At 46.9% G+C, this 14,124-nt stretch overlaps 1 protein-coding gene across 1 annotated transcript in view; it reads right to left on the bottom strand.

Moving 5' to 3' along the window:
• The window catches only part of ATP6V0A2 (ATPase H+ transporting V0 subunit a2), a 53,742-nt gene extending 41,596 nt beyond the window's left edge, over positions 1-12,146 (bottom strand). The window contains exons 1-2 of the mRNA XM_045366203.3: positions 11,811-12,146; positions 5,795-5,873 (exon numbers count right to left, since the gene is read on the bottom strand). Coding sequence (XP_045222138.1) covers positions 5,795-5,873; positions 11,811-11,927 — 196 coding nt within the window. The 5' untranslated portion in view covers positions 11,928-12,146. The remainder of the gene's footprint in view (positions 1-5,794; positions 5,874-11,810) is intronic.
• Between the last annotated feature and the right edge of the window lie 1,978 nt (positions 12,147-14,124).

Below are 14,124 nucleotides of genomic sequence, written 5' to 3'. Positions count from 1 at the left end.
ATCCATACGGAGGCTACCCACTCCACATTACCTTCTTTTCGGGGGCCTGTTTCCCTTGCCTCCATAACTGTTGTGGGTATTGACGGCCAGGCTGCTAAACCTCTTAAAACTCCCCAACTCTGGTGCCAACCTGGACAACATTCTTTTATAGTTATCCCCACCTGCCCAGCTCCCTTATTAGGTCAAGACATTTTAACTAAATTATCTGCTTGCCTGACTATTCCTGGGCTACAGCCACATCTCATTGCCACCTTTTCCCCCAGTTCAAAGCCTCCTTCGCATCCTCCCCTTGTATCTCCCCACCTTAATCCACAGGTATGGGACATGTCTACCCCCTCCTTGGTGATGGATGACCCCTTACCATCCCATTAAAACCTAATCACTCTTACCCTGCTCAATGCCAATATCCCATCCCACAGCACACTTTAAAAGGATTAAAGCCTGTTATCACTTGCCTGTTACAGCATGGCCTTTTAAAGCCTATAAACTCTCCTTATAATTCCCCCATTTTACCTGTCCAAAAACCAGACAAGTCTTACAGGTTAGTTCAGGATCTGTGCCTTATCAACCAAATTGTCTTGCCTATCCAACCCGTGGTGCCAAAGCCATATACTCTCCTATCCTCAATACCTCCCTCCACAACCCATTCTGTTCTAGATAAACCTAGATGATCCCATAAATCCTAAATCCTTTCCCCACTCCCCTTTCCATTCCTTAAAAAACAGCCCTAAAAGCTGCTCCCGCACTAGCTCTCCCTAACTCATCCCAACCCTTTTCATTACACACAGCCGAAGTACAGGGCTATGCGGTCAGAATTCTTACACAAGAGCTGGGACCGCACCCTGTAGCCTTTCTGTCCAGACAACTTGACCTTACTGTTTTAGCATAGCCCTCAACTCATGTCTGTGTGCAGCGGCTGCCGCTGCCCTAATACTTTCTGAGGCCCTCAAAAATCACAAACTATGCTCAACTCACTCTCTACAGTTCTCATAATTTCCAAAATCTATTTTCTTCATCATACCTGACACTTTCTGCTCCCTGGCTCCTTCAGGTGTACTCATTCTTTGTTGAGTCTCCCACAGTTACCATTGTTCCTGGCCCCCCACATTATTCCTGATACCACACCTGACCCCCATGACTGTATCTCTCTGATACACCTGACATTCACTCCATTTCCCCATATTTTCTTCTTTCCTGTTCCTCACCCTTATCACACTCGGTTTATTGGTGGCAGTTCCACCAGGCCTAATCACCACACACCAGCAAAGGCAGGCTATGCTATAGTATCTTCCACATCTATCATTGAGGCCACCACTCTGCCCCCCCCACTACCTCTCAGCAAGCCGAACTCACTGCCTTAATTCAAGCCCTCACTCTTGCAAAGGAATTACGCATCAATATTTATACTGACCCTAAATACGCCTTCCATATCCTGCACCACCATGCTGTCATATGGGCAGAAAAGAGGTTTCCTCACTACGCAAGGGTCCTCCATCATCAATGCCTCTTTAATAAAAACTCTTCTCAAGGCTGCTTTACTTCCAAAGGATGCTGGAGTAATACACTGCAAGGGCCACCAAAAGGCATCAGATCCCATCGCTCAGGGCAACGCTTATGCTGATAAGGTAGCTAAAGAAGCAGCTAGCATTCCAACTTCTATAACCCAAGGCCAGCTTTTCTCCTCCTCATTGGTCACTCCCACCTACTCCCCTACTGAAACTTCCACCTATCAATCTCTTCCCACACAAGGCAAATGGTTCTTCGGCCAAGGAAAATATCTCCTTCCAGCCTCACGGGTCCATTCTATTCTGCTGTCATTTCATAACCTCTTCCACGTAGGTTACAAGCTGCTAGCCTGCCTCTTAGAACCTCTCATTTCCTTTCCATCGTGGAAATCTATCCTTAAGGAAATCACTTCTCAGTTGTTCCATCTGCTATTCTACTATTCAGGCCCTCTCCCTTCCCTACACATAAAGCTCAGGGATTTGCCCCTGCCCAGGACTGGCAAATTGACTTTACTCACATGCCCCGAGTCAGGAAACTAAAGTACCTCTTGGTCTGGCTAGACACTTTCCTGGATTGTTAGAGGCCTTTCCCACAGTGTCTGAGAAGACCATCGCAGTTATTTCTTCCCTTCTGTCAGACATAAGTCCTTGGTTTGGCCTTCCCACCTCTATACAGTCCGATAAGGGACCAGCCTTTATCAGTCAAATCGCTCAAGCAGTTTCTCAGGCTCTTGGTACTTAGTGGCTCATGGTTTTACCTCAAATTGCCACCCCTTAAGTCTCTCCTGAAGTGGATAGAAGATCTTCAGTGGCACGGTACCCTCCAAACTTTCAACCTGATGAAGTCCTATTCTTTACTTTTATATTCACTCTTATTCTGGTTCCCGTTCTCCTCTACCTCTCCCCAGCTATCTCCACCACCCTATCAAACTCACTCTCTCCTAGTCGTTTCTAATCCTTCTTTAACAAACAATTGCTGGCTTTGCATTTCTCTTTCCTCCAAAATCAACGAGGCCCTGACTTACTCACTGATAAAAAAAAAAAAAAAGAGGAGGGACTCTGTATATTTTTAAATGAAGAGTGTTTTCACCTAAATCAATCTGGCCTGGTATATGACAACATAAAAAAACTCAAGGATAGCACTCACTAGCCAACCAAGCAAATAATTATGCTGAACCCCCTTGGACACTCTGTAATTGGATGTCCTGGGTACTCCCAGTTCTTAGTCCTTTAATACCTGTTTTTCTCCTCCTCTTATTTGGACCTTGTGTCTTTCATTTAGTTTCTCAATTCATACAAAACCGCATCCAGGCCATCACCAATAATTCCATATGACAAATGCTCCTTCTAACAACCCCACAATATCACCCCTTGCCCCAAAATCTTTGTTCAGTTGAATCTCCCCCACTGTGGGTTCCCACGCTGACCCTAATCCCACTCGAAGCAGCCCTGAGAAACATCACCCATTATCTCTCTATACCACCCCCAAAATTTTTTGCTGCTCCAACACTTCACTATTTTGTTTTGCTTTTCTTATTAATATAAGAAGATAGGAATGTCAGGCCTCTAAGCCCAAACTAAGCCATCATATCCCCTATGACCTGCATGTATACATCCAGATGGCCTGAAGCAACTGAAGAGCCACAAAAGAAGTGAAAATACCCTTAACTGATGACATTCCACCACTGTGATTTGTTTCTGCCCCACCCTAACTGATCAATGTACTTTGTAATCTCCCCCACCCCTGAGAAGGTTCCTTGTAATTCTCCCCACCATTGAGAATGTGCTTTGTGAGATCCACTCCCTGCCCCCAAAACATTGCTCCTAACTCCACCACCTATCCCAAAACCTATAAGAACTAATGATAATCCCACCACCCTTTGCTGACTCTTTTTGGACTCAGCCCACCTGCACCCAGGTGAAATAAACAGCCTTGTTGCTCACACAAAGCCTGTTTGGTGGTCTCTTCACACGGACGTGTGAGACAACTTCAATTTATTCTTTTTTTTTTTTTTAAGAGACAGGTGTCTCACTATGTTGCCCCAGGCTGGCCTCGAACTCCTGGGCTCAAGAGAGCCTCCCACCTCTACCTTCAGAGTAACTGAGACTATAGGCATGTGTACCACCATGCCTGGTGTACACCTAAATTTCCCTGAGAGGTCCTTTTTCACTGTTTTAAGTCTGCATTCTTATGGGGTCATACTCTGCTGCCCAGGCTGGAGTACAGTGGTGTGTCATCCTGGCCCGCAATAATCTCAAACTCCTGGGCTCAAGCAATTCTCCCATCTCAGCCTCCCGAGTAGCTAAGACTACAGGCACAAGCCACCATGCCTGGCTAATTTTATTTTTTGTGGAGACAGGGTCTCAGTATGTTGCCCAGACTGGTCTCAAACTCCTGGACTTAAGTGATCCTCCCACCTTGGCCTCCCAAAGTGCTGGAATTATACGCATGAGTTATCATGCCCAGCCCTGCATTCTTTTGAAACAGTTTAAGCTACAGGAAGTCCTGGATATGCCTAATGTGTTATCACATTTGTCCTGCCTTTAAAAACCTCATCCTGGAGACACCATTTGTCCAATGATTCACCCAGGTTGCAAAGACAGGAATATGGTGCCACTAACATACATGAGCCACACAAATAACTAGGACCTCAAGCAATATGACTACGACTAGATTTCAGATGACTAAAATTTCCTGTTACTCCTAAAAATCCCCAATTTAAACAAACAGGCCAGGTGTGGTGGCTCACGCCTGTAATCCCTAAACTTTGGGAGGCCGAAGCCGGAGGATCGCCTGAGGTCAGGAGTGTAAGGTCAGTGGAGAGAAAGGAAGAATAGACCCAGTCAGGCGAGTAAGTTTACTGAACCTGCCAGCTGCTCCACCACAGAGGAGGCAGCCTTGAACTTACAGAATGAAGGGTTTGTATGGGGGAGAGAGACCCTGGGGTCGTTTGTTGATTAACTTTGCCATATATCACCTTGTGACCTTTATGGTAGCAGCTAGATGAAGGAACTTACAGGAGGATGTAGGCAAAGTTTGTTTAGGCTTTCCAGACCTCCCCCTGTGCAGTCCGGATAGTTTGTAATTGTGGTTTGCTTATCACAGGAAGATCTGATAAGTGAAGTCTGCTGGCTTCACCTCGGTGCCTAGATAAGGGCTTAGAAACGTAAAGGGGCTCAGGGGGAAGGGTGGGCGACACAGAGAGGAGTTGCAGAGCATAAGGGGGAGTGGTGGGCAGCACAGAGAGGTTTGGGGGAAGTACTGGCAGTACCAAGAAGCTTTTTTGGGGCAGTTTGTCCCTAACAAGGAGTTCGAGACCAGACTGGCCAACATGGTGAAACTCCATCTCTACTAAAAATACCAAAATTAGCCAGGTGTGGTGGCACACACCTATAGTCCCAGCTACTAGGGAGGCTGAGGCAGGAGAATCGCTGGAACCCACGAGGCAGAGGCTGCAGTGAGCCAACATCATGCCACTGCACTCTAGCCTGGGTGACGAAGCGAGACTCCATCTCAAAAAAAAAACCAAAAAACAAGCTTTGTCCTTCAGTTGACTGTTAGTTTCCCTCCACTTCAGTGAGAACATCAAGGCTTGATTTGATCATGATTAATATCAGGCTAAGATGGGAAAGATTTTAGAGACAAAAGAAGTGGCCCTGGGCTACTGAGTTGAAATGGTTAACAATCAGCACTGATCGAACACTGGCAAAGGAAGCCCTGAGAAAAAGGAAATTATTGTCAACCAATCCATCTGCCGTTTTCTGCCTCCCTTGTTCCTTGATAAAATTTTAAATTAAGCAACTTATTAACATGTACAATGTTTTTAAGTTATAATAAACTACAAGGGATCGGTTAAATAAGCCATGGCACATTAATATTAATACAATCAAATACTATGCTGCCATCAAAAACGACGATGGGCCAGAATCTATGTCTACTAATATTAATACAATCAAATACTATGCTGCCGTCAAAAACGATGATGGGCCAAAATCTATGTCTACTGACACGAAAAGATGTTATAGTATAGTAAGCACTGTCAAGTAAAAAACAAGGGTGACAACAAAATAACCAGGCCGTTATGTTTGTAAATTTTTACTTTAATAGATGAATTAAAAACACAGAAAAATAATACATGCCTACATAACTGTGATTACTTCTGAATGATGAGAATACAATTTCTTTTTTTCCTTTCTGCCTCTCTATATTTTCTAGTATTTCTAAACCAAACGAGGTTTGCCTATATAAAGGTAATTATTTAAGTTACTAAATCAGAAAATAAACTTACCCAATATTCGCTCTAGCTCTTCACACCTCTTCACTTCTCCAACAAATTTTCTTTGGAAAGTACTTATGTTCTGATTGAGCTGAGAAATGGATGAAAAATATGGCTTAAATTTCTAAAATTTTAAAATACGTTTATGTAAAAAATAAAACATCACCAAAGTGTGGGGGACATACGCTCTTATATACTATTGAATGGAACTATAAACTGACACAACTTTCTGGAGAGCAATCTATCAACTGTTATCAGAAAAGCCTGAAAATCCAGCCAGGCCAACACCATGAAACCCCAAGTCTGCCAAAAATACAAAAATTAGGCCAGGCGCGGTGGCTCACACCTGTAATCCCAGCACTTTGGGAGGCGGATCAGTTGAGGTCAGGAGTTCCAGACCAGCCTGGCCAACATGGTGAAATCCCATCTCTACGAAAACACAAAAATTAGCCAAGCATGATGGCAGGTACCTGTAATTCCAGCTACTCGGTAGGCTGAGGTGGAAAAATCACTTGAACCCGGGAAGTGGAGGTTGCAGTGAGCCAAGATCGTACCATTGCACTCCAACCTGGGCAACAGGGCAAGGCACTATCTCAAAAAAAAAAAAAAAAAAATTAGCCGGGCGTGGTGGCGCATCAGAGTAACCCAGCTACTTGGAAGGCTGAGGCACAAGAATTGCTTGAGCCCAAGAGGCAGAGGTTGGATGGAGCCAAGACTGCACCACTGCACTTCAGCCCAGGTGACAGAGTGAGACCCTGTCTCAAAAAAAGAAAAAATCCTGAAAATGATTATTTGCCCAGCAATACCCCATGAAGAAATTTAACCTAAGGAAAAAGCTATGGAAACAGATAAAAATTTATCTATGACAACATCAATCTCAGGGAAAAAGAAAAAATGATAACCCAAAAATCCAACAATAGAAAACTGGTTAAAGAAATTACAGTCAGCGTAGTTAAAGAAATTATAGCCAGGCACAGCAGCTCACATTGATAATCCCAGCACTTTGGGAGGCTGAGGTGGGAGGACTACTGAGGCCAGTAGTTTGAGGCCAGCCTGGGCAACATGGTGAGACACCTTCTCTACAAAAAATAAAAACGTAGCCAGGCCTAGTGGTGCACGCCTGTGGTCCCAACTGCTCAAAAGGCTGTGGCAGGAGGCTTGCCTGAGCCCAGGAGGTCGAGACCACAGTGAGCAGTTATCACACCACTGCAATCTAGCCTGGGTGACAGGGCAAGAGCCTGTCCCAAAACAAAAAAGAAAGAAAGAAAAGAAAAGAAATTACAGTCTATATCCACACAATGGAATGCTACTTAGCAATAAAAAGGAATGAACCCATGCAACAACAGGGATGACTTTCTCTTTTTTTTTTTTGACACGGAGTTTCGCTCTGTCGCCCAGGCTGGAACGCAGTGGCAGGATCTCAGCTCACTGCAACCTCCGCCTTCTGGGTTCAAGCGATTCTCCTGCCTCAGCCTCCCGAGTAGCTGGGATTACAGGCACGTGCCATCACGCCCAGTTAATTTTTGTATTTTTAGTAGAGACGGGGTTTCGTCATGTTGGCCAGGCTGGTCTCAAACTCCTGACCTCAGGTGATTCACCCGCCTTGGCCTCCCAAAGTGCTAGGATTATAGGCATGAGCCACTGCATCCACCCTGGATGACTTTCATACTAAGTGAAAGCAGCCAGACACAAGAGGTCACATATTGTGTGATTCCACTCATATGGAATGTCCAGAAAAAACAACCCTAGAGGCAGTAAGCAGATTAGTGGGTGCTGGGGGCAGAGGGGGCAGGGGTAGAAATAAGAATTAACTAAAATGGGCAATGGATGCATGACTCCATAAACTTTATTTTTTTTTTAGACAGGGTCTCACTGTCACCCAGGCTGAAGTCCAGTGGCGTGATCTTGGCTCAGTGCAACCTCTGCCTTCCGGGTTCAAGTGATTCTCCTGCCTCACCCTCCAGAGTAGCTGGGATTACAGGCAGGTGCCACCCCACCCGGCTAATTTTTGTATTTTGGGTAGAGATAGGGTTTTGCCATGTTGCTCAGGCTGGTCTCAAACTCCTGGGCTCAAGTGATCTGCCTGCCTCAGCCTCCCAGAGTTTACAGGTGTGAGTCACTGCACCCGGCCTCCATAAACTTTCTAAAAACAATGGGTAAACTCTAAGATACACCTCAATAAAGTTGTGTAAAAATTATGGTTCAGCCATATAACTGATGACTCTGCACTTATCAAAAATGATATTTTAAATGACAAGGTATTTGATTATATTAAGAAATGTTATTTAAATTTTCGAGTAAAATGTTGGTAATAATTTTTTATCTTTTAGGCCAGGCCCAGTGGCTCATGCTTGTAATCCCAGCACTCTGGGGGGCCAAGGTAGGTGGATCACTTGAGGTTAGGAGTTCGAAACCAGCCTGGCCAACATGGCGAAACCCTGTCTCTACTAAAAATAAAAAATTAGCCAGGCATGGTGGCGAGCACCTGTAATCTCAGCTGCTCGGGAGGCTGAGGCATGAGAATCACTTGAATCTGGGAGGCAGAGGTTGCAGTGAGCCAAGATCGCACCACTGCACTCCAGCCTGGGTGAAAGACTGAAATTCTATCTCAAAAAATATATATATATATTATCTTTTAGAGATACCTGTTGAAAAGTTAAATTTTTTATCTTGGATTTGCTTCAAAATGATCTAGTCTGGGAGGTGAGAAAAAACTAAATTTACATTATGGGTACATGGGGGTACACTGTACTCTTCCCTCTACTTCTTATAATACAAAGTTTAAAACAATTTTAAAAGTTGTAAAAGAACATTCAATAAAATTAGGAAGTTAGTCATGATTTCTGTGTAAAGCAGATTAGGATGTTTTCAGTGTGGTTCAAATTATATAAAAGTACACATATATGGACATTTTTAAACATTATTAGAGAAATGTTGATTGTCCAATATTAGCCAAAAAGTTAAAGTTAATTTCTAGGCATTTGGATCATGCAAGCTATGTTCCTATTATGTTTTCCACATTTCTCACAATGGACATCTATTACTTTCACACCTTAAAAATTTACAGTAATCATTCATGTTGAAAGCCATTTAAGACACAAAATTTATCTTTATTCCATTTGGATTTGTACTGGACACTCTCAAGAAACAGTTAAGCTACAACTTGACATGAAACTGCTCAACCTGATAAGTGTCTACCCCAAATGTTCAGTTCTTGTTCATTTTTTGGGGACTTTTTTAAAAAGAATTAACCAGAAGAAAGATAAAAATTCTAATTTCACTCCTGTTTATCACCTTCTCATTCATTTCTGGAGGTCAAACTAAAAGTAACCACTTCCAAGTTGCTAATGATTCAGACACAATCTAGTTCTATGGAACTTGTTGGAAAGGAAGTTCTGCGTCTAAAGCTGTCGCAGGATACGATACGACTTCTCAGCTTCCATTTTCTTCCTTCAATATCAAATAGTACTTAACTCTAAATGGACATGATGTTTCTACAAATAGTAGAATCTTTATTTATAAAGAGGTAAATTTCTGTGGCAATAATACAAACATGGATTTGACATACATACACCACCATCCCCAGCTTACATATATTAACTTTATTAACTTTTTTGTTGTTGTTTTTTTTTTTTTTTTGAGACGGAGTCTCACCCTGTCACCAGGCTGGAGTGCAGTGGCGCGATCGCAGCTCACTGCAACCTCCACCTCCCGGGTTGAAGTGATTCTCCAGACTCAGCCTCCTGAGAGTAGCTAGGACTACAGGCACGCCCCACCATGCCCAGCTAATTTTTGTATTTTTAGTAGAGGCAGGGTTTCACCATGTTGGCCAGGATGGTCTCGAACTCCTGGCCTCATGATCCGCCCATCTTGGCATCCCAAAGTGCGGGGATTACAGGCGTGAGCCACCACACCCAGCCATATTAACTTTTGTTTTCCATTGCGTGGGTTCTTTTACAAATTTGGGGTTTTTTTCCCCCTTTTAGAGCAGCACCCTAATTCAGGGCTAATGGAATAAGGTATATTTTAATGTAGATTCAATTCAAGGCACATTAAACCTAGTAAAACCGGCAGAGGAGACCTGGTGCTGTTTGTCCTGATATTCACACCCATTGATACTCCCACTTCAGCTGAAGGACTAAAGAGGAAACCTGTTCTTAGACTGAGAACTGTTACAAAAGTGAGAACCTTCCCTTCAGGGAGTCCTCCCCATCAGCTGAATGACCTTTCTTTTCCAGGTCTTCCCACTGGCTGTCACCACGGAAGTCACCCCTTTCCCTTGCAAGGGTTACTAACAGTGATCTCATCTGGTCACCACAAAGTCAGTAGGAAACCCAGGCTGAAGATACACTGAAAACCTAGCACCACACAAGAGCTCATCACAGCAACCTTAGTTTTACTTCCTTCTGGAAAAAGACGAACAGCACTTTCTTCTCCTTTCACTGACATTCAGTTAAAAAGGATCCCAGGTACACTCTATGACCGGAGGTAGTGGCGCTTATTGAAACTGGAATCTTTGTAGTGATTAGTGCGTTTGCTCAAACCTGTAAGACTGAAGTGTGGTAAGTGTCTTGGCTTGAGTACTAACTAGATGGAAAACATCCACCTGTTACAAATGTAGGAGCCTGTTGCGCCTGCAACTGCTGCCTGAATCTTTTGGGTGCTACTCACAGCTCAGGGCAGCATCCACCAGGTGAATGGGTACAACTGCAGAAGTGGCTCCAGGAACCAGGAACCGCCCTGCATCTTACCTGCACCCTCGCCTGTCACTCAGGAGTTTCTCCATGACTTTGCAACTGCCTAATGGGGCTGATCTGGTATTAGATATCTGATATCAACGGATATCAGATCTGCGGTAGGGCTGTTCCCTTTTGAAATTAAGGACACCTTAGGAAGATCAAGGGGAACAGTCAGGAGATGAAAGTGGTGGCCAGGAAATAAAATGTTCGCCTGAGTGGATTTCAATTCAGTCAGTAAGTACTTGTTTCACGGTCTCCCTTCCACACCCTGTTCTTTGCCTTCTTAGCACTTATCACAGCTTATAATCAGAGTGTGTTTAATCTGTCTCCTCCCACACTGGGAGCTCCAGGAACACAGGGACTGTGTCTGCCTTGTTCACCACCGAGTCCCCAGCACCAAAAACAGTGCCTGAACATAGCGGGCAGTCAAGAAAAGCCTGTTTATTCAACAAATGCCTATCGATGCCAATGACTGCCAAGGACTGTGTTAAGGTCCTTACTCTCAGAGGTTGACAGTCCTTGGTGGAGACAAACAATAAACAAGTAAATGGACAGACAGACAAATGTTTATTATTACTTTCTGGGGAGACAGCTTCCAATCGACAAATAATGACTGAATTCTTAAGTCCTTACACACAATAGTATGTAGAGCATTACGCATCAGTGACCAAAACAGACAAAATTCCCTCTCCTCAAGGAGATGACAGCTTTTCCCCATTTCAGGCTCCGTCTGGGCTCCTCCTGTTCCCTCCAATGAGGACCCTCTCCCCAGATCTTCCCCAAGGCTGGCTCCTTTCTATTTGGGTCTCAGCTAAAATATCACCTTCTCCAGGACGCTTCCTTGACTACCCCTTCAAACGTACCTCCCACCCGAATCACCTTCACACCAACCCGTTTTTTCTTTACGGCAAACATTTTCTGGTTGACGTATTTATTTGGTTAACGCGCCCCTCTCACCCCCGTTAAGTTCCAAAAGGACTCCAAGAGGCCTTTGTGGGATTTGTTCTCCCGCTAAGCTCGGTGCCCCGAGCCGATGAAGACCACACAGGGGAAATCCTAACTAACTGGGGCAAAGCAACAGCGGACCACACAGACGGCCGGCGACCCTGGAGTCAGCCCCGCGCTCCGGGAAGCTTTGGCCGTTGAGTTGGGGCGTCAGCTTCCCCATCTGGGCAATGGGGCCGGGGCGCGCCCTTCCTCGCTGCTCCCCGCGGGAGGGCCCCAGAGATGCGCGGGATGGGGAGTGCCAGGAAAGCAGGTGCGGCCCGCGTCTCCCGGGCGACACTCACGTCTCGGAACTGGACCAGGCCCTTCTCGCCCAGGGCGCTGAGACACTCGTAGGCCGTGCCTGACTGCAGGAAGAGCTGCGCCAGGCACATGGTCTCGCTCCGGAACAGGGACCCCATGGCGGGCCGACCCGCGCCCGGAGGGGCTCGACGGGCGGCAGCGGCTCCGAACCGCGCAGGCCCACACACTCAGCCGGTGCGGCCCGGGCCTCGAGCTCTTCGTGTGGCCTGGCCGCGGCCCCGCACCGTGGGGCTCCAGGCTGCAGCGGCCGCCCCCGGTTCTGCCACCGCGGCTGCCTCTCCAGCTGCCGCCACAGCAGTCCGCGAGGTCCCGCCCCCGAGCTACCGCCGGTTCCGGTTCCGCCCCCGCGTCCCGTCCCCCCCGCCGGCCAACCAATGGGCGCCCGAGGTTGCGGCCGCACGCCGTGGCAGCAGGGCCAACCAGCGCGAACCCGGCGGGGACGACCGCCGCCGCTGTAGCTCAGCTAGACCGGACGCAGAGCTGCATCCCGCGCGGCTCCCCGGCTTACCTGGAGGAGTCTCGCCGAGTGTGCACGCCGCGAAGCTCACCCGTTCCTAGGGCACGACCGTGTGCTGCTGCTGCTGCCGTGTGTGTGTGTGACAGAATCTCGCTCTGTAGCCCAGGCTGGAGGGCAGTGGCGCGATCTCGGCTCACTGCAACCTCTGCCTCCCAGGTTCAAGCGATTCTCCAGCCTCAGACTCCCGAGTAGCTGGGACTACAGGGGCGCGACACCGCGTCCAGCTAATTTTTTTGTATTTTTAGTAGAGACGGGGTTTCATCATGTTGGCCAGGCTGGTCTCAAACTCCAGACCTCAGGTGATCCGCCCGCCTTGGCCTCCCCAAGTGCTGGGATTACAGGTGTAAGCCACCGCGCCCGGCCCTGCTGCTGCTTTTTTATGGACAGGGTTTCCCTCTGTGGCCCAGAGTGGAGTGCAGTGGCACAAGCTCGGCTCTCTGCAACCTTGACCTCCTGAGCTCAAGCGATCCTCCCACCTCAGCCTCTGGAGGAGCTGGGATTACAGAAGCGCGACAATCACACCCGGCTAATTTTTTTAAAAAAATGTTTGTAGAGAAGGGGTTTCATCATGTTGGCCAAGCTGGTCTCGAACTCCTGAACTCAAGCGATCCTCCCGCCTCGGCCTCCCAAAGCACTGGGTTACAGGTGTGAGCCGCCGCCCGGCCGGATCCTGGGCTTCTTCGTGAAGTTAGAGTGTGCAGCCAGCATCCCAATCCAATTTTCAAACGTTTCCCACTGACCTCGCAAGACGACTCCTGCTCAGTTGCAGTCTCCCCTTCCCGCCCGGCCTGGCCACCACAGGACAATTTTGTCTCGATAGATTTGCCAGCTCCAGGCTTGTCCTGTCGATGGAATCACACGGCACCCAGTGTGTGTTCCCCACACCGACTGGGAAGCAGGAGTCTCTGCTCACATATCCCCTCCCTTGAGACTGTCTCTGGCCCCTCTACTTTGGAGTCACATCCTTGTTCTGTTTCCTTCACTGCACCTGCCACCATCTGAAATTATCTTGTGTGTTAGTGCCAGTCTTCCCTGCTAGATTGGAAGCTCCACCAAGGTGGGGACAATGTTTCTGCCACTGCGGTATCTCCAAGCCCCAGCACATAGTAGCCACTCAATAAATAGTTCATGAATGCATACAGAAACGTTAATATAAACTTAGAAAAGTTAAAACCATAGACACCCCAGATCTCATTCTACTGCCAAACTGAGTTTTTTTCCCTATTTTAAGTACAAAAGTCGTCCTCACAAAATCAGGCTAAATTACCTGTCATTTGGAAGTTTTAAATTTATTTTCCATAAATATCTGAAATCCAAAGCTAGTTATACCAGGCTGGGCGCCCTGGCTCACTCCTGTAATCCCAGCACTTTGGGAGTCCGAGGTGGGTGGATCACTTGAGGTCAGGAGTTCGAGACCAGCCTGGCCAAAATGGCGAAACCCTGTCTCTACTAAAAAAAAATACAAAAATTGGCCGGGCGCGGTGGCTCACGCCTGTAATCCCAGCACTTTGGGAGGCCGAAGCCGGCGGATCACGAGGTCAGGAGATCGAGACCATCCTGGCTAACATGGTGAAACCTCGTCTCTACTAAAAATACAAAAAACTAGCCAGGCCTGTGGTGGGCGCCTGTAATCCAGGCTGCTCGGGAGGCTGAGGCGGGAGAATGGCGTGAACCCGGGAGGCGGAGCTTGCAGTGAGCCAAGATCGCGCCACTGCACTCCAGCCTGGGCGACAGAGCGAGACTCCGTCTCAAAAAAACAAAACAAAAAAAATACAAAA

Source organism: Macaca fascicularis, chromosome 11, assembly GCF_037993035.2.
Source record: "Macaca fascicularis isolate 582-1 chromosome 11, T2T-MFA8v1.1".
NCBI lineage: Eukaryota > Metazoa > Chordata > Mammalia > Primates > Cercopithecidae > Macaca > Macaca fascicularis.
Note: the sequence above shows the minus strand (reverse complement) of the source record. Positions and strands in the feature narration are given on the sequence as shown.